The 21,058-nt window shown below is 38.5% G+C and overlaps 1 protein-coding gene across 2 annotated transcripts; it reads left to right on the forward strand.

Moving 5' to 3' along the window:
- The first annotated feature begins 1,800 nt into the window (after window positions 1-1,800).
- Window positions 1,801-20,091, forward strand: LOC114365007 (RING finger and SPRY domain-containing protein 1). 2 transcript variants are annotated; one of them, XM_028321425.1, is made up of 10 exons: window positions 1,801-1,984; window positions 4,052-4,215; window positions 8,259-8,439; window positions 9,740-9,910; window positions 12,238-12,445; window positions 12,976-13,235; window positions 14,372-14,589; window positions 15,374-15,518; window positions 16,411-16,526; window positions 19,740-20,091. In XM_028321425.1, the coding sequence occupies exons 2-10, from the start codon at window positions 4,055-4,057 to the stop codon at window positions 19,825-19,827; spliced, it is 1,548 nt and encodes a 515-aa protein (XP_028177226.1). In that variant the 5' UTR covers window positions 1,801-1,984; window positions 4,052-4,054; the 3' UTR covers window positions 19,828-20,091. The 2 variants fall into 2 exon arrangements, with proteins under 2 accessions (XP_028177226.1, XP_028177227.1); XM_028321426.1 differs by lacking the exon at window positions 1,801-1,984 and adding an exon at window positions 2,210-2,305.
- The last annotated feature ends 967 nt before the right edge of the window (window positions 20,092-21,058 follow it).

The following is a 21,058-nucleotide window of genomic DNA, read 5'->3' on the forward strand; positions in this document are numbered from 1 at the left end:
GACGCTGTACAATCATCATACATTTAATGTATGTCATTTTTTACGCAGTCGCTAGCGGATGACGATTGTGTAAAGTCGCACTAAGCCCACTGATTACGAATAGATCCAGAAAAACAAGTGTAGTGACAGCGGTTAGTACTAGGGTCACATTGTTTTTTTACAGAAGTACCTAGTCTAATTGTTCCTTTCTACAAAATCACTAATAATCTAGCAAAATCGATTTTGATAAAAAAAGAACTTGTTTTATAATTTTCTTAATTTCGTCATTTATTCTGCATTGTAGTATTTACACATGCAGACGGAAGCATTTTTAGTTGTATTTGTTTAGACTGTATAGAATAAAATGACATTATCATCATACAAATATCATTTTTAGTCCTAACAAGGAACCCTTAATATAGTTTCGATATGTCTGGCTGTCTGTCTGTCCGAGGTTTTGCTTGGAAACTATTGGCACTAGGGAGCTGTAATTTTGTAGAGGTATGTATATTAATCACGACGACAAAAGGGTAGAATAAAATTTAAAAAAAAAATTTTTTTAGGGTAAAGTGGGGATTTTTTTTTCGTCTTCTACCCCATTGTGTGGGGTATCGTTGGATAGGTCTTTTNAAAATTTCATACCTAATAAAAATGCCTTAGAAGAAAATATTAAAAGTGACTTTAGATGAAGTAATTGCTTACTTCTGAAATATATTGTGATTACGACGGACAACTAAGGAACCCTACACTTCGCGTGGCACGACACGCACTTGGCCAATTTTTTTACTTAAGATTTAACCCAGTTTTCTGGCAAACTATTTCTCTATTTCTTGTGGAAAAAAATACGTGATATTTCCCGAGACCCCCCCTCTCCCCCACGTGAGATTTGGTGAGGTTTTTGTTGACCCCCTCCCCCCCCTAAAAGCCTCACGTAATTTATGGACGCCCCCTTATGTATTTTTAATTTAGTGTGTCAATAAAAAGAAGATGCATAAATCCGTACTTATCTATCTAACGCCTCCACTCTGGTCCACACTCCACTTCTTATTCTACAATAAATAATAAGTATCGCCCGAGCGTAAAATGTAAGAATCGACCTAAGCGAATCCCAGGAGAAAATTTTAATATTCGCACAAACGACCATCATCAAAAAACGTAGACATCTGGGTATTTGCTAGTACTTACTTAGGTACATTGTTATTGGCGACAAATCACCGGTTGCTACTTACAGTAGACTTCCTAGTTGGATCCCCGTCGGCCATATGGACTGGAGAACTTAGTCCAAACAAAAGCATAAATAAACCCTAAGTGATTTACTTACCAAATTGTTTTGTTGCTAATTTTATCGTTTCATAAAAATTGCTCTGTGGCGGAATCTTACAATCACTGCAATCACTGTAACTTCTTCACTAAATCAGCCTTTGAGTCGAGCTACAATGAATACTATAACCCACATACTCTCTCTCATCTGTGCTATAACCGGTGCAGCACTGGGCTGATTTTATAGCCCGCGCAAGAAAGTTACAAAACTCCCGCCATGTTGGAGAGTGTTGCATGTTACACGCTACTTTTACTACCATCAGTTTATTATTTGAATAAAATTTACGCATTAACGGGTCCTGTTATCTAACACAGAAATACGAAATATCTGAATTCTCATTTCGACGATTCACTTATGATTTTATTAGGGATTCTCTTCTCTGAATATATGATAAATGGACATGCGCAGATGTGCAGCGATGAAACATAGTGGTGTTATAACATCTTTGTCAGTAGCAATCGATCTTGCTTGCTTGTCTGTGGCAACAGAAAACTGTCAGTTTGACAATTCTGTGTTGCGATCGAGGTGCAGGCTGTTTACCTACAAAAATAAATTTTAAAATTGCTTACCTTGCACAATGTTTCATGAATAGGGTACCCACGTTAATTCTTGTGTGAGTGCTCTTTCTGCCAACCCACGGGTGGTCCGTTAGTTCATCAGGCAAGAAATGAGCGATAAGCCACGGTAAGTAAATTTATGTTCATGTTACTTTGAATGAGAGCAAACAAACATCCTGCTTTAAATAAAACATAAAGTAGATTTTACTTAAAATTCTGTAGAAACTGGTAGCTAGATTCAGAAAATAGGGCAAAGCATAATGTTAGGAATGGTCCAGAGTAAGTCATTTGAAATTTAAAATCTAGATGCCACTGCATTGCGTGGGCAGGTATATATACGATGCACATGCTGTGATTGCCCATTTCTTTGCAGTAGTGCACCAGCCATTGTGTGACAATCTCGTATATCCTTTGTAATTTAAGTGAGAGTTCTCAAGTAATTTAAAAGGTTGGTTTTGATAACATGTTGCTAGCTTTGCAATTTGCCATTTTCTGCATCATCTGATTTTTTGTAGGTATAGAAGTTTTACAGTATTGTTTTTACTGCAAACCATAATGTTATGTTTTTATTTGCATCAAAATTAAAGTAATAAAGAAAAATCAATTGTTTAGGTAATTTAATATTTGGTATTTGCAATGATATTGCATTGGCAATAGGTTTGGTCTGCTGTAGGTAGTTTCAACCAAATTTGATTTACTTAGTTTAATCAAAAGTACTACATATCCTTACCTTTTCTCAAATGCCAAAAATGATTTTGTCTTGTAGTTGAATTATTATCAAATTTAATAAATGTAATAAAAATTAACAGTTGTTTTTTACTGTATTACTTTGGGACAAAACCATCCAGGTAACATTCTCACATTCACAATTAAATTAGGAGGCATCGCTACAAATAACTTGCATGTGTAGGTTGCATTTACCTATGGTTCGTCTGCTTAATTACTGCTAAAGTCATGGGTAATTTTGATTATTGATGTTCTACTACCATTAGGATCATTATTATTAGTAAAATTAGTATTGATAGGACTACTAATATACTTTATTGTATCTGTTTGGTTCTACCAGACAAGTAGTCCTTTCTAGCAGTAGGAGCATCTGCAATTTAATGGTAAAATATACTTAAAGAGCACTATTTTATATTTAACCAGTTTATATCCTACTTTGAGTACTACAATTTTAACATTGATAACACATTAATATTAAAAGTGCGAAAGTTTGTGTGGAAGTATGTTTGTTACTCTTTTACAAAAAAACCAATTAAATGTGGTGAAACTTTACAGTATTATTGTTTATACATCAGAATAACATATAGGTATAGCTATCCGTGACAAGCAAAATTTCATGCGGGCAAAGCAATGGGTTTTTATGGCTAGTTCTTTCATAAATAATATCAACTGACTTTCTTGTTGCGGTATTATTAGTAATTTTTAGCATATTCATTATAAATTTCCTTTCAAAGACCTAGATCCCTTATATTATTTACTTATTCATAACTAGCTAGAGCAACATAACTATGATGTACTTATTATGTGATATTTTTTCTTGGGTAGGGGATCGGATCTACTGAATAATTGCATGACTTGTGTGAAATCAAAATTGAGTGAAGTTCCTAGAAAGAACATTGAATAGTAAAATTGTTTTTTGAAATTATATCTTTAAAATTTTGTCATACTGTGATTTGTAGCTCTGTTGAACTATAAATCTGTTATAATATGTAATGTCCATTAACATTAATGTTTCAACTGGTTATTTGTAACAATAGTAATTTATCAAAATAAATTATTTCATGAAATGAACCAAATTACTTATCTTTCATACAAAAGTAAAATACTTGATAAATATAGATCGCCTTTAGAAATCTTTGGGGAAGGTAGGTCAACCATCTTTAGATTCAACGGCAAATTTCCTGTCTGTGAAGACAGCGGTTTGCAAGCCATGTTCAGTCTTGTCGGCATACAATTGTCAAATCAAATCATTTATTTACATACAGACACGGTACATTAGATGGTAAAAAATAAAATAGATCCACATGTCTCGCCATAGTAGGTATGGCATGTAAAATTAATTAGTAGGTAACATATAATATTATTATGACTTATTTATCAATATGTCAAAGGTCATAGCAATCTAAAAGGTCCCTAGGAAAAGTTGTAGTTATATAGCAGAGAGATAAGGTTTTTTAATTATTTCCAGATAATGGGTATGTGTTGGAGCTGTTTTAAAGATAAGGCGCCGGATGAGGAGAGGCCTTATGAGGCGTCCCCGGAGCAATGCCGGGTGTACAAGCCATACGACTCGGCCATGGTGGACCGCTTGGTGCTGGAGATGCTAAGTCTGATCGCATCATTTGTTGACAAGTGAGTTTCTGTCTTTTAGGGTTCTGCACCTCAAAAAGAAACAAACGAAACCCTTATAGGATCACTTTGTTGTCTGTCCGTCCATCTGTCACCACCCTTTTCCTCGGGAACGCGTGGAGGTATCGAGCTAAAATTTATACTAAATACTCAGATCTACTGTCCCTTGGAGCTGTGAAAAAATCAAACTTCTAAACCAACGCAATCAATAGATACAGCCCTTTATGCCGCAAATTTCCGCAAGTATCGACACTCTCAATGGAATCAAAGCCTACAGGGTACTTCCCGTGAATTCAGAATCTTGTTTGGTACGAAGCAACGTCTTATAGCACAGATTAAAAAAATATCGAAAAATGTAATTTTTTTGTTAAAATATTCTTAATAATTTTAAACTAACTGCCCCTTTCCTCATGAACAGCGATGTTAAATTGAAATTCATATGAAATACTTAGGTCTATAATACCTTTATGCTGTAACAAAATCAAAGTTATATGTATACCTACAGGTTTGTACGGAATCCTCGATGCGCATCGCGCGAGTCCGACTCGCACTTGGCCAGTTTTTTATTAACTTCTTATCTTCAACCCGTCTGGCCTTAGTAGGGACTAGGGAGTGTAGACCAAATCCTTTTTACCTCTGGTAATAATTTATCTAATGATAAGGTTCTGCTTCTGCAGTAGAGGCTAAACAACCTAATGATGAATCCTACTTAATATTATAAATGCGAAAGTTTGGATGTCTGGATGGATGTTTGTTATTCTTTCACGCAAAAACTACCTTACGGATTTTGATGAAACTTTACAGTATTATTCTTTATAACCCAGAAAAACATACAGGCTATAATTTATGACGATTATTGACGATCTGTGACAAACTAAATTTCACGCGGGTGAAGCCGCGGGCAGTAGCTAGTATGAAAATAAGAAAAGAAAACCCTAGTTTTTTTAATGGGGTAGATAACACCACAAGTCAATTCCCATACTTTTTATGTTACTGTCTACATGTAGATATTGTATTTGAACCTGCAATGTTACTTGCTGACCAACTCAATTTGTAAACTAAATGCAATTCTCCTATACATAGTTCTGTAATGGAATCTATAATGGGTGTCTGTTGCTAGCTAACTCAATTGATTAACTATTTATTGATATTCGATGCAATACAGTTTTCAGGGTTATTATGATGTATTATTATTTTATAAAATTAGCGTCTTGGAATTATTAAAATTGAATAATGGTGTGAACTACCCAATTAATTTAAAAAATCGTTTATTAAAACATTGATTGCTTTATGTAAGGCATGCTGAAACTAATACAGTCTAAATAAGTACAAAGTTAGTTAATACAACAATTCTGTGTTTGGTATGTTTTGCTATCATCTCTTGGTTTTACCATTTGCTATAGGTAGGTAATGGTAGCAATGTTATTCTGACTCACCACACTATTAATTGTATTACAATAATTGATATAATATGTACACTCACATACTCTTATAGCATTGTACCTACAATTGAAAGTTTTCAGTTGTATAAATTGGTACATATGGCGAACTTAATGCTATAAGAAATTCTTTACCAGTTAACCTTTGGGCTAATATAATATTGATAATAATTAGGCAGTGTTTTATAAAAAAGATACTTAGGATGAATCATTTTTAAAGTCTAATCGAAGGAAACAGTTTTAAGAAACTTGGCTCATTTTTACAGAAATTCTTATGGGTGATGTTATTGTTACCACTTCTTACCAGGTCGGATATTAAGTAGGCATATAGGTACTGCGCATGACGTGCGAATACAAATTTAAATGTTGTCCATGGCATACATAATGCTATTGCTTATTCTAGTACTCTACGCAATATTATTCTGAATAAATTGCTACAAGCGACTGTCTTATCTAAACATACCTAGTTGTTTTTTATTTAATGTTAATATAGGGATTTGTCCTGGGTAAAAAGCAAGAGTTTGAATTAGTCCGTCAGTTAACTTATGAAAAAATACTGGATACGTAATTTTCACTTTTACAAACTAATGAAAATTTACAGAGATAAAGCGCACCAAAATTCAAAAGAAGTGGCCTGTGACGTCAAGGCGTGCCTAAAAGTGCATTACCTACTTTGTGACGTCACGCGGAATTTCAACGCATCATAACTTCGTTATTACTTTGATTGACAAATAAAAATATACGTGTGTAATATTTTTTGATAATGTAATTGACGGACAAAGTTTTTTTTTAGGAAACTAGCCTATTGTGGCTATTAATTGACAGTTATCTGAACATTTGTGAATTTCGTTATTAGTGAAAAATATAATTTTTGTTTTGATGAACTAGGCAGTGTTGGACAAATTATTAGTGATTGATTATTAAATCAAACTTATTACTTGATTGGATTAGACAAGTCCCAATTAATGTTTAAAGAAAACATGTTCTGTATCATACATACCTACATAATTAAGGAAAAATAAAATTAATTAATTAGTATTTATAAAATTTCCACGAGCCGGAAGACGTAGCGTGGGCAGGCCTCCCTCTAGGTGGACCGACGATCTGGTGAAGGTCGCGGGAGGTGCCTGGATGCGAGCGGCGCAGGACCGGTCTTCGTGGAAATCCTTGGGGGAGGCCTTTGTCCAGCAGTGGTCGTATTTCGGCTGAAACGAACGAACGAACGAAATTTCCTTAGTGCTCGAACAGGCGGGAATTTAAAGTGCAACTGCTTCAATAACTATTGAGTTACAATGCTCACAACGTCTTTTATGATTCAGTTAGTCATAATTCAATTTGTAATAATCAACCAATCTGCTGAGAGGAGAGTGGTTTGACCTAACGCTGCTATTTATAAAATCTCTTTGATTGTAGGTACTCGTTTCCTTAATACCTAGGTACCTTATTTAAGATAATACATAAATGAGTGTATAAGGATTAACTTCAAAAATAAATGATGCTTTTAGGGTTACTAAACTACAGATTATTTTCACTGTATAAATGGTATATCCATCAATTTGTTACATGCACCTTAAAATGAGCCTGAAATTTTCCTTTATTCCTACTAATTATAAACCGCACAGCCTTGTCATAGTCTATGTTAATTAATTATTTAAATCAACATATTTGGTTGATGGCAAAAACAAACTTAAGTTGAGCGAATATACGCACAAACCTCATCAATATTCATTAAGTACTTATAGTGTGAAAGAGTAATACATTTAGGCCGATTCGACCAAACTTTAATCCGAGAATAACTTCTGGTATAACTGGCACATTGACAGTTTCAGTATCGGAAATATGTCAAAACTGACGATTTATTCTGAAATTAATATTAACTTTTGTTTAATCCATCCTTATCCATCTACTAAACAGGGTTCTATATTGGCTCACATAAANTATCAATGATTATGTTTTTAATTAAGTAGGTTTTAATTTTTTTATGAAGAATGATCATTATGATATCAAATTGTATGAGAAATATTTTCGGACCTCCAATGATAGGAATTGAAAAGTTATGTAAGAAAATGCGCTACCACTAAACAGTCCCAGGCTTAATGTTAGTCGAGTTCTGATTCTTAATATTACGACTTTTTTACCCGACTACGGCAAAGCCAATAGGAACAGTTATGATTTTATGATGGAGTAGCGTTAATTAGGTATCAATAACAATAGCTCATTCTTTAACCTGCCGAAAAGGGGGAGAATATAAATTATTTGAGGTGATTTTAGCGTTTTTCGGATTCCTCCCCCTCCCGTCTTAGTGAGATATCGTAAGATTTGACTCCCCCTCCCCCTTCCTCTAATCTTACGTGAGATTTTACAAAAAGGGTATTTTACTGTAAATGCGTTAATTCAACCTAATATTCGAAAAAAGTTTCTTGTGAAAAACATAAATTACGTGATACTTGCCCGGCTTATACATGGAAACCAATATCGGTACACCCATGTGTTTATGCTGAGTGGGCATCTTTATGCCACAGCGTACCTTTTGCTGTATTGTGTTTATTGTTCTTCGTATGTGTCTCAAAGTTTTTGTTATTCTTAACCGAATTACTTTAATTTCAGCGAGGAGGAGTCTCCTGTGCTGCTGGTGAAGCTCCACATGATAGCTGACAAGGAAGACGGGTGGATCCAAGTGGTCTCGTCCATGGTGAACGTGATACCGCTCGAGGATCCCTTCGGGCCCTCCGCCATAACCATACTCTTTGACGACTGCCCTCTGCCTTCCAAGGAATCAGTTAGGAGGGTAAATATTTTTTTTAATGCAGTTTCGTAAAGGAAGCTCTCGGCCTGTATCTCACCACCATCACCTGTTGAAAAGTGATGATCAGGCCGAAGTTGGAAGCGAGATTCACCCGGAATTCGAGGACCTGGATATCTTACCTTCTTCTTTTTCTCTGAAACTGCTGGACTAAAAACTAAGATTGATGTTGATATACACAAATTAATAAAATTATAGCTTGGCTTGATCATCATCAAGTGTCAAAAATGTAGAGATAAATCTATTTATGACAATTATGGTGCATTTAGCCACAGTTGTCTGTCTAGCTCATATTTTATTGAATGACTGATTGATGCAAACTGCTGCTATATTATAGTCCACACGTAACAAATTATTGCATCTTTCCATAGGGTTGCTAATGGAGATTAACACTGTATGATTACAGTTGACAGCACATCGCACTATAAATGGAAAATAGCACCTATCAGCAGTCAATAGACAGTGCAAACACTGTGACGCAGACGTCAAGCAAACTTGATGGCCGTCGTCCGTACTAGCACGGAACATAGCTCAATTGACACGATCACATTATTGTGCTCAGCTCAGCTAATAGTGGTCGAGGATCTGTCCACAATGTTCAGGGAATTTGGACGAACAATAAAAAGATTTGATTAATAGCAATCAAATTAATAGTTCGGAAGGCAATAGAAGTCTGTCGTTGGAGTACGAATTTGACAGCTCGGCGTGAGAGCGCCCACGTAACGCGCTGTGATTAGTCCATAGATCAGCAGCGACATTATGACGTAAATAAATGTCTAGGGGTTTTTATTACTATTAGCTGAGCTTGTGAAGCTGACCTATCCCTCCAGCCGGGCTAGGATGCGCGCCGTGATAAAATCTTATCTATTAATTTAGACGACAAATGTATGGATTTATCGTGTTAAATCGATAAAATGGCGTGATAAAATATTATTTATCGTGAAGAGCATCCAGGTCTACTGGCCTAGGGGAGACATCAGGACTTTAGAAATCCTGTTGTGTCCCACAGGAAGATTTTAGGGTGTGCATACGTACATGAGAACTGCATCGCAGCAGGATACAGGGGGGGTGCCTCTGGTTGTGTACAACCCAGGGCCTGCTAAAAAAACGCTGTTTACGTAGTTTCTGGCATCTCGTCTTGTGTGAGAAGAATAGCAACATTCGAAACTTCGGATAACGTTTTTCAGAATATTACCCCGCTGGCAGAAGACGATATTCGGTTCATAAGGAAGCATAATTCTCTGAAATCAATTTAGAAGAAAATTCAACAACCATTTCCGCCCAGGTGACGGAGATGTTCAATCTGTCAGCGGAGCGCGCGAGCACGGGCGAGCTGAACGTTCGCGTCGAGCGGAACATTTGCGTCGTGCTCGGCTGCATAGCGGAGAAGCTGGCGGGCCCGAACAGCGTTGCGGTGCTGACAGAGAACACACTGGATTACCTGCTCACGTTCTTGGTAAGTTAATCAAAGTTATACATACGTTTTTATAAATAAATAAGTAATTAGTATCAGTAACTGGTTACTAAAATATCCCCTGTGGGTAAAGTAACCTGTATTCTTGCTATAGACACAGATACGTTGCACATACCTTACATTAATTTACCACTATATCATCCACGATAGTTATATTAGTTCACAATTAAAAATGCTGTAGCAGCAGTAAAATGAAACTATGTTGAAATGCGCTGCATAACTGCATTCTATTATGATGAGCACAGGGTCTCCTATTATACTCGTAGTATAACACGTTTTGTTGTTGTGTTTTGTAACAAGTTTTGTTCATAGTAACGTCTTCCGTATTTTAATATTCTTATAAACGTGAGGTCAATGTCCTCAAAATTTATTTATTTATTTGGTAATAATAATATCACACAGCACAATACCCACCACCACCAAGGTTACAATGTACAGTCACGGAATGAAAAGGTTCGTCAGTTTTCAAATTGATTCCTTCAACGAATCGCGAGCACATATTACCTTTTGAAACTATGTTACAGAATAATCTCGAGTTAGAGAAAATAATCTTTAACTGTTCGTCAGTAAAGTTCAAAATTATTCAGATCAAAGTTGTTTGACGATTTATCTTGTCAAGAAGATTATTATGATTGATAAACTAAAACCTTCTTGTTGGTTCAAACTGCCATTATTATTTCTTTTAAATAGAAAACACTATTGTCAATTGGTCAATGTCATCATTGCATTGCACTGATGGGATAGAAAAATAAACAAGCAAAACCTTATTCGTTAGCAAACGTCATATTTATTTAAATGTTAGCAGCACTGTTTCTTGCACTGTTATGTTGGCAGGTTTGACTCTCACAGTACCTAGTGCAAGCGAAAACCGACAGTAAGGTGACGAACCTTTTCATTCCGCGACTGTACACTGGTCATCACAAAAATCGACCCTCCCGCGACAAGCACTTTCAAACGTATGCATCCCCACTTCCCACCAATATTGGCACCATTTAAAAGCCTAGTTCTGAACTTCATTTCATTAAAGGAAAGGTTTTTACCCCAAAAATGTGTCTGTAGAAGAATCCAGAGTCACTTCTTAAAAAAATAGGTAGTTACGCTTGAGCCAACTTTTATGGCTATAAAACTGTTAAGTTGGGATTAATCGCTATCAATCTGTTAAAGAGGACACGTGAGATCATTATTTGGTTTTACAACCATAAAAATTGGTCTAATTGATCCCAGAGGTGAGCCCAAAGTGAGGTCTTTTTTCAAGTCACATTTATTGTATATGTTAATCGTTTAAATCGTTTAGTAAGAAATTAAATGTGTTTTTCTTTATGGATATTTATTGGGCTTTCAAATAACACCAATATTGTTGGGGCACCATGATTGTGTCAGTAGAAACGAGTTTTCCTGTAAAACGTAGGTGGGCCATTTTTGTAATGACCAGTATAGTAGTTAACGAATTATCCGGCATATTCCACAGGTTATACAATATTCTTAGTACCTACTTATAAATATTAAAACACTGTAAGTACATCTAATCAAATTTTTGCACTAAAGTTAATTAATGGCTTTATCGCAGCATAAAAGTAGTTTACAACTTAAGTTTTTATTTTATTGGTGTTAATATCAACAATAAAACCATTTTATTATCGCATACATTGTATAACGCAGGTTTTATCAACTTGCTTAAAAGAAATAGGTACGTATGGATGGAAAAACTCACGCGAATAAGCAACTAGAGTAAGTGGCGGCTGTGTTCAAATTTATATCTTTGAAATGTAAATGTAAAAGAGCTTATCAGATGGCAAACTATACCTTTGATGTGTCATCAATGACTTATCGACGTTCAATATTAAAAAAACGCACTTTTCATTGTTTGGATCACATGATTTGCTGCCTCTTACGACATCGATGGGAAGAATGAAAGTAGTCCCATTCTTCTCAGCCAGAACCACACAGTAAATTTAAAGTATTTTTTGTCAGCCAAGGTATTTTTCGATCAAAACGAATTCCAATGGCACTTTTTAGGCCCAGAACACACGGTGAAACGCAACTGCAACGAAACTGCAACTTCTAGTTACTTTTGAGTTGCATCTAAGTTTGGCGCACATGACGCGACCAGTTTGACCAGCTCAAACCGGTTTCAAACTAGTCGCGTCATGTGTGGTCTCTCAACAGACGCTATGGCAGAAACTTAGATGCAACTCAAAAGTAACTAGAAGTTGCAGTTTCGTTGCAATTGCGTTTCACCGTGTGTTCTGGGCCTTATTCTTCTTGAAACGTTTTGTTTTTTTGAACCCTTTATTCCATTTCAACCACAGATCACGCGTCGCGAAGCCTGCGTAGTGTTGTTCGCACTCATCGCTCTAGAGAAGTTCGCGCAAACCACAGAGAACAAACTGTCTATAAAACATCGCTTCGAGCGCGAGGCGGTGAATCCGCTTCTGATCCTTGAGGAGATGGCGGAGAGCGAAGACTATATCTGGAGGCAGGTCGGCTTCTGTGCCAAGTGGGCCCTGGATAATCTGTGTAAGTTACCAAAAATTCTTGCACTAGTCTGGTAGTCTATTATTGTATTAAGTATTGCTTTTAGCTTTTGAAAAGAGACAGAACAGAAGTGTGAAACTATACATTGTTTGTTATTTTTTATCATGACGTCTACTATCTAAACACTTGACAATAGCCAAACCGGTATGCTCATTGCCCAAGCGCACTAATGAAGGTATTAAAAATATGTAACTAAATTGTACGGAAACGTCATAACTCGCTCACGTCGCTCTGCATAAAAACTTACACACGCAGATACGCAGATAATGTATAACTAAATTGCTGGTATGCTCATGAATTCATGGAACTTTGCGAATTTTAATTAAATTGCTTGCATAACGCCAATGCGAAATGTGCTCCGCCCTTATATTTGCGAGCGCGATGTCATATTTATGAAACTGGATATTTTATGTTGCACATGCATTTGAAGTTTATTGAAGTATTGCCATTATAATCATACCCACAAGTCTCATTCTCTTCTATCTGTCGATCAACCTGACGTTCTTTTACAGTCGTGGTCGAGGGCCGAAAACTGTCATACGAAATCGTGGACATGAGCAACATCAACGTGATACTAAACTCGCATGACGTCAGCGAGTACCTCAAGATATCGAGCAACGGTCTCGAGGCGCGCTGTGACTCGTATTCATTCGAGAGCGTGCGGTGCACGTACCAGGTGGACGATGGCTGCTGGTACTACGAGTGCACCATTATAACACCGGGGGTCATGCAGATAGGATGGGCTACCAAGAACAGCCACTTCCTTAACTTGGTGAGTCCACAAACCTCCTTCCTTTTTCATCTAGCTACTTCCAGTTTCTCTTGAAGCCACTAGTTTTTAGAACAAGTGGCTGTTCTACGCTACATTTGCTGATACCTGGTCTCCAATCACGATTCGGTTGACTCCACCTTCCAAGGATTCTCTGACAGATATGACCGACCCACTGCAACTAGAGCGGCATTTGTTTTGGTAGCTTTTCTCGTGACGTCATCTGCTCAAGACCTGGAGATATCGAGCGACGGTCTCGAGGCGCGCTGCGACTCGTACTCGTTCGAGAGCGTGCGGTGCACGTACCAGGTGGACGAAGGCTGCTGGTACTACGAGTGCACCATTATAACACCGGGGGTCATGCAGATAGGATGGGCTACCAAGAACAGCCACTTCCTCAACTTGGTGAGTCCACAAACCTCCTTCCTTTTTCATCTAGCTACTTCCAGCTTCTCTTGAAGCCTTTAGCCCATCGAGCAAGTGGACATTCCTACGTTACGTTTGCTGATACCTGGTCTCCAATCAAGATTCGGTTGACTCACCTTTCGAGGATTCTCCGACAGATATGACCGACTCACTGCAACTAGAGCGGCTTTTGTTTTAGTAGCTTTTCTCGTGACGTCATCTGCTGAAGACCTGTATAATTAGGCACTTCCTGAACTTGGTGAGTGCACTGCTAGACAAATATTCTTTTTTCATCCAGAAGCTTACAGATTTTTACATAAACTGATGGTCGGCTGAGCTACTGGGACAGCTACTTCCTCAATTTGTGATTGCTTTCATCATTTCCGCCAGTGACAGTCCACTGCTGGACGCAAGTGCCAGCAGACTGCTAGCTCTCTTATTGCAGCCGTAAGTCCATTGAGTAAGTGAGCGTATACACCACGTTTGCTGAGACGTGGTCTCCATTTGAAAACGAGTAATCTCCACCTTTCGTGGATTCTCGTAACTTTTCTCGTTCCTCCTCCTAGGACCTCCTTCAACGCTTATTTTGTGTATATCGTTCGAGCATCGCCCAAGTTAATTAAGTCATTCAAACAAAATCCCACGGGCAAAAACTCCAAGATCTCACAAAATGATTGGGGCAAAATTATCATTGCAAGTTGATGTGCTAATATAGACTATTGTGTTATCACCAGGAGGGCTACGGCATCGGGGACGACCTATACTCGCTGTCGTACGACGGCTGCCGTCGGCTCATCTGGTTCAAGGCTCGCTCGGCGCCCGTGAGCGAGGTCCGCGCCTGGCGCCCAGGCGACGTGCTCGGCTGCCTCATAGACTTCTCGGCCCGTGAGGTCATCTTCTCGCTGAACGGGGACCGCCTGCCCGCCTGCTGGGAGATCTTTGAGACCACGCGGTGAGCCCACATTTTACAGCGGAAGACTGAACAGTGAGACACTGCTCGGCTGCCTCATAGACTTCTCGGCCCGTGAGGTCATCTTCTCGCTGAACGGGGACCGCCTGCCCGCCTGCTGGGAGATCTTTGAGACCACGCGGTGAGACCACATTTTACAGCGGAAGACTGAACAGTGAGACACTGCTCGGCTGCCTCATAGACTTCTCGGCCCGTGAGGTCATCTTCTCACTCAAATGGGACCGCCTGTCCCTTGTTTGGAGATCTTTGAGACCACGCGGTGAGACCACATTTTACTGCCTCATAGACTTCTCGGCTTCTCGGTCCGTGAGGTCATATTCTGGCTCAACGGGGACCGCTTGCCCACCTATTGGGAAATCATCGAGACTACGCGGTGAGATGACCTTGTCCTACAGGTTACGGTGGTCTTTGTCGTCTATATTGCGCGACACCTGCTGGCCTACCGTCAGAATAGGAAAGATGTAGATCATATTTTTGCCCTACGGAAACTGACGACCCACCTGTTGGGAGATCTTCGAGATTACGCAGTGAAACCACATCTTACAGGCAGTGCAGTGAGACATTAACGCCCGAGAATATCATATGCAACAATTTAAAAGCAACTAACCCTGTGTTCTCAGGCCTGTTGACATACAGTATACCGAATCGTCAGATGTTTCCGCGCGCGAGCGATAAGGATGGGTAGCTTGGGGCCATTGAACGAAATTCTACGTGCTCGGCGACTGGACTTTAGTTTCACTGTTGATTTCTGTTCTTATTGCCTCAGGTTCGGTTTCTTCGCTGCGGCCAGCTTCATGGCCTTCCAGCAGTGCCAGTTCAACTTTGGACACGAGCCGTTCCGCTTCCCGCCAGCTGATCGAACCTTCTCATCGTTCAACCAGTTCGGGGAACTCACTGATGAGGAGAAACAGGTATACACACTCATAATCTGCCTTTATAGACTTGTAAACAAATAAATTTGATTAATATTGATTGATACCTATTGTTTATGCCTGTAATTAAAAATCGAAAACGCCGGTCTCTAATAATTACGACAGCAAAACGATTTCAACTCTCTATATGCACTTTGCTACGTTACTGATTTCTTGCTCCCAGGATCTATAGTTCCAGGATGAAGCGAACTATAGATCCTTGCGCACTGTGAGACCTCACAGTAATGTTTGTGAATACTTCAATACGGGCGTAAGTGTAGTTACTAAATAAAGCTTCAACCACGCCATCGTATGCAGATCGCCATCGCCGGCGCGATCATAGGCCGATGACAGGTCGCGCGGACTGTCATTGGCCTTTAAGGCATAACCAGGCCTGTTCATCTCCGCGAGTTTACATCGAAAACAAAACCAGCACGATGGCACCCTACAGGATTACTATTCGACAAGGCCTCAGATACGAGCGAGCATTAACTCACGCACGCGTATTCTTGTGTATGATGTAAAAAAATAATGAAAATGGTGTACTAAATACTTTGCAGTATTTAACTGCCTTGATAATTCTTAATTAATCATGTATTTCCTCCACCATTTTCTGCAGTTTGGCACCTCACGTCACACAATGTGTAACTGCTGTAAAATGATGTCATCATTTTACAGAAGTCAGCCCTATGGTACCGATCACTGACGTTTGTCAACAAAATGGTGCTTGAATCTTGAGACAAGCTAAATTACACCATATTGTTAATGACATTGAGCATACATTTTTTTAAATACCTTCGCGAAGTAAACCTTCTGTACGTAGTACTTATTATTATTCTGTGGCATAAGGCAAAACCCTTAACTAAGAGACTGGGCATGTTATCGTGTGCAGGTGGTCCCGAGGCGGGTGCTTCTGCAACAGCTGCGCTGCTCCAGCGTGAAGGAAGACTCGTGCACGCTCTGCTTCGACGACACGCCGTGCTGCGTGCTAGAGCCGTGCGGACACAGGTGAGTCCACATTAGGGATGTTAACGATATGTAGTTTCGGTTATGGATACGTGTACTGATATTTTATTTATTTCGGATATCCGAAAGTTTCGGTTACGGTTACGGATATCTGTGCTTTAGTTTGCAATAGTTGTCTAACACGGTTAATTCATGGCCGCCCACTTTACATCGAATAAAAAGTAATAAAAAAATAAGAATTGATACTAGATGGCATTATTATAAAGGTAAATCAGGCTGTTATGCCTTTACTTAAAATGCCATACAAAAAGCAATTTAAACTGCTTACATCCGAAACTATCCGAAACTTTTGAATCGGTTACGGTTTCGGATATTTTTTTATTTCGGATATCAGAAAGTTTCGGTTACGGTTACGGATATCCATAACATCCCTGGTCCACAGGTCACAGAAACTAAAGGGAGTTGTGACGAGGGGGTGAGGCCGGTGTCGCAGCAATGTGTCCAAAAATAGAAAACATTGACGTTTATTGACGACACAACGACGTCATAATGTAAACAATTTACATTTCTTGCGTAGTACTAAAGATTATTCGAACGTTGAGTCAGTGCTCAATCATAATATGCGCTCATTATCCACTGCGCTATCATTATACCGCAGTGGATAATGAGCGCATATTTTAATTACTTTGTTTGTGTGAATTTTTAATGCGACACTGAGTTTCAAACTTAGCTCATTTGTTGGCATCTCTCTATATCTCTAAGGGTGAGTCAGACACGTTCGTCATCATTAGGGTTTCTGCTCGAGCTTTCTCGAACTCGAGAAAACTCGAGAAATTTGGCTTCATTCGAGACGAGAAAAAAATTACCGGAGCTCGAGAATTCTCGAGTTTCGATTTTGAAACTTTAATATTCTTGAAAGCCTATTTTCTTAGACAAAAATAAGTTTTAAATTATTTAAAAGGTCAACGTTGCTTTTAGACTGACCTAGTATTTCCTTTTTTAACTGATTTAATTTCTCAATCGAAACTAAGTAATAATAATGTTCATGTTCACCAACGAGTATATTTATTATGTATTTTTAACTCTGACCGATTTAAAGACTGAAAAATTTGTTAACTAGACAGTAACTTTACCTAACAGACGTTAGGTTAGGTACTCGTGCCTCCTCGTAAAGTTTATTCAAGTCGTTATCTGTAAGAAATTTAAAAAAATATTAAATAGTTTTTTTGTTCATAAAAAAAACTATTTATCGTAATTTTGCTATTTGGACTTGTGTTCTTTAGAAAACAAGTGATTCAATTGTAGCTCCAGATTTTTATTGTTATTTATCCTTAAAGTACACGCGACTTTATAACTTTTGTAATGATTATATTAGTAAATATTAATTATGAAAGAAGATTTTATTTTTTGTTTCTTTCCTTACCAAAATAAGTGGTACTAAATTCTAATATTGATTGTAGTGCATAAAAGTAGGTATATTAGATTAAAAAAAACCTGTGTTTTTATGTTTCAACCGATTTCAGCAGTTTTCATTAGAAGACTCGAGACCCGAGAAAACTCGAGACTTTGGCCTCGAGAATTCTCGAAACTCGAGAAAAAAAATAAGTCGAGAAATCAGAAACCCTAGTCATCATCCTTTAGGCGCATTAGGGCTAATTCTCATTATGGCAACCGACTCCCTAATGGACTACTTCTCATTGTGGCTACTTCACCATTTCAGCCATAAGACGTCCACTGCTGAACATAGGCCTCCCCCAATAATTTCTACAATGGCCGGTTGGTGATTGTATGCATCCAACGCCTTCCAGCTATCTATTCTTAAATAACGTATTAAAATATTGAAGAGTTAGTTTGTATGTTTAGTTGAAATCTCAACTACTGGTTCGAATTGCCGTACCCTACAGGGCCCATAATTTTCTAATGTTGGCTACATAATGGATGCAATACAATATTGAGTATTGAATTAATTAAACAAATATTTTAGAATCGGATAGTCCCTTTATCGAGGAAGGCCTATAGTCTATACAGGGTGATTCATATAAGGTGTCAAGCCGAAGGTAGGTGATAGGTGAGGACTAGACTTCGAGGACTTTTTAGAAGTAATCGTCAATTTCGTGATTTTTTTTCAATTGTATGACCTAGTAGGCTTTAATTTTTTTTATCTTTTTTTGGCTTGACTTTGAACACCACGCTACAACTTTTGAATTTGGCAGCAGTGGGTTTATGGCTCGTAGCACACCTCCGCTGCAAAACCATGGCAGCAAAACTATTTCAATATACATCTCTGCGTTTACTTGGCCACTGCCAATGTGGGGATGTGATTTCAGAGTATATTGAAATAGTTTCGCTGTCATGGTTTCGCGGCGGAGGTGTGCTCCGGGCGTAAGAGATTATTGATCAAAAGTGTCACATTTGCATATTAACCGATTGAATCCCAGACGGCATTAATTAATGTCATAACAATCTAAATATATAAAAGGAGAAACTGACTGACTGACTGACAGATCAACGCACAGCCTAAACGGCTAAACGTAGGCACTTGAAATTTGGAAGGGACGTAGTTTAAGTACCGTAGAGGTGCACTAAGAAAGGAATTCCCGAAATTCCCACGGGAACGGGAATTAGCGGAAAAAACCTTTGTATGAAAAATCTAAACCGCTTAAGTTAGATGCTTGAAATTTGGTGTGCAGGTACCTTAGTAAACTTAAAGCTTAGGTACAACAGGATATCGTAAAATTCCCACGGGAACGGGAGTTAGCGGGAAAAAACATATGTATGAAAAAATCTAAACTGCGTAAGATAGACGCTTGAAATGTGGCATGCAGGTACCTTAGTAAACTTAAAGCTTAGTTACAAGAGGATATTGCAAAATTCCTACGGGAACGGGAGTTAACCGCTGAAGATAGATGAAGGGGGTAAAACGGGATCCACGCGTACGAAGTCGCGGGCGGCCGCTAGCTATCATCTATCTATCTATATAAATAAAAATGAATTGATATTCGTTAGTCTGATTATAACTCGAGAACGACTGGGCCGATTGAGCTGATTTTGGTTTTAAAATGTTTGTCGTAGTCCAGGTCTAAACGGTGAGCAAATACGCGCGCGATATTGTTTTTCTGTGACAGACAAAATTCCACGCGGGCGAAGCTGCGGGCGGAAAGCTAGTTGATTATCTATTGTGTCTAGATTCGCGGAGCTTGAAGGATTAAGCTGGTTTAAATTGAATAAAACATTTTGTTTTTTTCTTCCTCCCAGGGGCTTCTGTTCCCTCTGTACGTCGCAGCTGAAGGAGTGTCCGATGTGCCGCGCGGGCATCCTGAACATCCGCCGCGAGGACACATGACAGAAGGCCTCCGCGTCCAGCGCCAGCGAGCCCACCAGCCCCAACATCACCATGGACGAGTCCTCCACACCACGCTCCACCTCCTATGTGTTCCCTCCCCTCAATTAACCAGCTCCGATTTCAGCTTTACCCCATAGTCAAGCCAATATACTAGTCTGTTAATGGTTGACATCAGTAGCTTCAATTTCACAATAGGCTAGATGATTTCAATTATTTGTCCGTCAGACAGAAAATATTAGACTCGTATTTTTTATTTTCTTTCATAATGAGGGTTTTCGCGAATGAAAGATCTGGGTGGCGGGACGTGGATGTGGGGTCTGACTGCTGCGTGATTGGTGGATTTTGACATATCTGTCAATGTCATGTCAAAAATAACCAATCATGCAGAATTTGGACCTCGCGTCTACGTATTGCCATCTGGCGGATTTTTCAATCGCGAAAACCCTCATTAAATAATAACAGTGCTACATTGAGTTGAAATGTCGCGTGACGTCACTTTTGTGTAGATTTTTTACTCAAAAGTGACGTCATGCGACATTTCAACTCAATATAATACTGTAATAATTCGATTATGAAAAAATACATGTCCAATATTTTTTTATTGTCTGTCTGACGAACTAAATAGAATTTCGATTTCAATATACTAGTCGGATAGTGGTTGACTTCAGTAGCTTCAATTTCAGGACCGTCCCATACGCAAACCAATACGCTGGTCTGGCAATGGTCGATATTTATTCGTAGTCACTCTCACGACTGTCCGAGACTCCTTCGTTTTCTGGACCATAGACACACCATTACGATACGCTAGTGTGATCACAGTAAGTTGACACACCAGTGTGACTGGTTTTTTTGTGAAAAAATATGTAACCTGGCATTTTATTTTTTCATAGTAACTTTTTCATTTAGTACCCTTATGGAGGTAATTTGTGCAAATTATCCGTATGTAATACGCCATTTTGTAGCGGCGGCCATCTTGACTTTACAAAGATACAGAATGTATCAAATTATATTGTTATCTGAACAAAAGATTTTTACCAAATTAATATCAGTTACTAAATTTGACCCAAATAAAAACAGGGCAAGCTAAATAATGCAAAACCGTTTGACAACGCTAATTGAGTGGAAAGTGTGTTGATGTGATTACAGATAAATTAATTCACCACTATCACACTAGTGTGACATTTTTGTGTGACTATCGTTCAATTGTAGTAGATTTACAGATTCAATTCTC

This window comes from Ostrinia furnacalis, unplaced genomic scaffold (genome assembly GCF_004193835.3).
Source record: "Ostrinia furnacalis isolate ACB-3 unplaced genomic scaffold, ASM419383v2 OfSCF7532, whole genome shotgun sequence".
NCBI classification, from domain to species: Eukaryota; Metazoa; Arthropoda; class Insecta; order Lepidoptera; family Crambidae; genus Ostrinia; species Ostrinia furnacalis.